Genomic DNA, 1,775 nt, shown 5'->3' with positions numbered 1-1,775 from the left:
AAGGATGGAGAGACGGAAGAAAAGAACGGAGGAAGGGAGAAAGCAAGGGGCGACAGATGGGTGGAAAGAAGGAGGGATGGAAGGAAGTATGGACAGAAGGGAGGGAGGGAGAGAAGGAGAGGTAAACTTTTCTCCCAGGAGCTTATCTTAAACGTTAGCTCATATTTATAGTAAAGCTCCATACACAGTAAGTGATCAGAACGCATTTGCTCATTGATATTATTGATTTTATGCAATAAACACATACTGTTTGCTCCGTGCCCGGCAGTGCTTATACACTTTACAAAGATGAACTTACCAAAGCCCCATAACAACCTTGGAGGTAGAAACTATTATGTACTGCATGTTCTCACTCATAAGTGGGAGCTAAGACACAAAGAAAGAAAGACCATAACAAAACGTTGAATTTTCAGAAGGAGAAAACAAACCTATAGTTACTTGAGGTGGGAAGGGGGAGGAGGGATGGGGAATAATTGGATAAGGGACACAGAAAGTAATTACAATTTGCAATGGCGAACATGCTAATAATATTGATTTGATCATCACATACTGTATGCAAATACTGGTAGTCAACTCTGTACCCCATAAATACAAATAAACAAAACTAATAAAAATTTTAAAAATAACAAATACTCTTTATTACATTATGATTTTTTTAAAAAAGAAAAGAAATCATCACTATGAACCGTTATCATGATCCCATTTTACAGATGAGTAAATCGAGGTGCCAGGGGGTTAGTTATGGCTGCTGGGATGGTTGGCTGTTTTAATCAGTGCATAGAAGATAGGCTTAGCTGGTTGCAAGGGCAGGAGAAAGAGATGGAGACAGAAAGAGAGGCAGAGAGTCAGAGGCACAGAGAGACAGAGATAGGGACAGCAGTAGAGACAGAGAGCAGAAATATGAATGAAAATGTCTGGGGTCCCCAATTCTGCACCAGCCTGGTCATATGGAACCTTTCCCCCTAGAAAAGAAAAAAACCACCCTTGTTTACACAGAGCCCTCCCCTCCTGCATGGGGGTGGAAATGGCCCATCTGGACCCCCCATCATCAAGTTGTCTCCATTAACAAGTCCCCCTGGGTTTATGGGAGGCAGACAAGCGGCCCTTGGAAGCCGCACCCTGCGGCGCACACTGCCCCGCCCCCACCCCACTGTCCCCGCTGCGGTCTTGCTCTCTCCCCCTGCCGTAGCCGGGGAGCCCAGCGAGGAGCCCTTCACGCTGAACTTCACCATCGACAACCTACGCTACTCTGCAGACATGGGCCGCCCCGGCTCCCTCAAGTTCAACATCACGGACAGGGTCATGCAGCACCTGGTGAGAGGCCTGCTCCCCCCACCACCACCCCACCACCCCTCGAGGCCCGTGCCAGGGCTGCTGCCGGCCTCTGACCCACGCTGGCTCCTTCCTTCCTCTCCAGCTCAGCCCTTTGTTCCAGAGGAGCAGCCTGGGCGCCCGATACGCGGGCTGCAGGGTCACCGCACTGAGGTGAGACACATCCCCGGTCCCCACGCCGCCTGCCCCGCGCACGGTCCCCCGCGGAAGGGTTTGGGGTGCTGACTGTGGGGTCTGCCTCGGCTTGGGGGCAGGCTATATAATTTTTTTTCCTTCTTTTTGGTCTTTTGTGGTATGTGTGCGCAATGGAATACTACTCAGCCATAAAAAAGAATGAAATTCTGCCATTTGAATTCTTTATTTGGTGACAATTTTTTGACATGTAGAAATTGTAAGCATTTGAGTTGCACAAGCTGATGTCCTGATCTACATTGTGAAATGAT

At 48.5% G+C, this 1,775-nt stretch overlaps 1 protein-coding gene across 1 annotated transcript in view; it reads left to right on the top strand.

Annotated features, from left to right (window-relative positions):
• The window catches only part of LOC103602543 (mucin-16-like), a 63,613-nt gene that overhangs the window by 40,040 nt on the left and 21,798 nt on the right, over positions 1 to 1,775 (top strand). The window contains 2 exon segments of the mRNA XM_008586964.1: positions 1,190 to 1,314; positions 1,418 to 1,485. Coding sequence (XP_008585186.1) covers positions 1,190 to 1,314; positions 1,418 to 1,485 — 193 coding nt within the window.

Source organism: Galeopterus variegatus, unplaced genomic scaffold (genome assembly GCF_000696425.1).
Source record: "Galeopterus variegatus unplaced genomic scaffold, G_variegatus-3.0.2 Scaffold4186, whole genome shotgun sequence".
Taxonomy (NCBI): Eukaryota; Metazoa; Chordata; class Mammalia; order Dermoptera; family Cynocephalidae; genus Galeopterus; species Galeopterus variegatus.
Note: the sequence above shows the minus strand (reverse complement) of the source record. Positions and strands in the feature narration are given on the sequence as shown.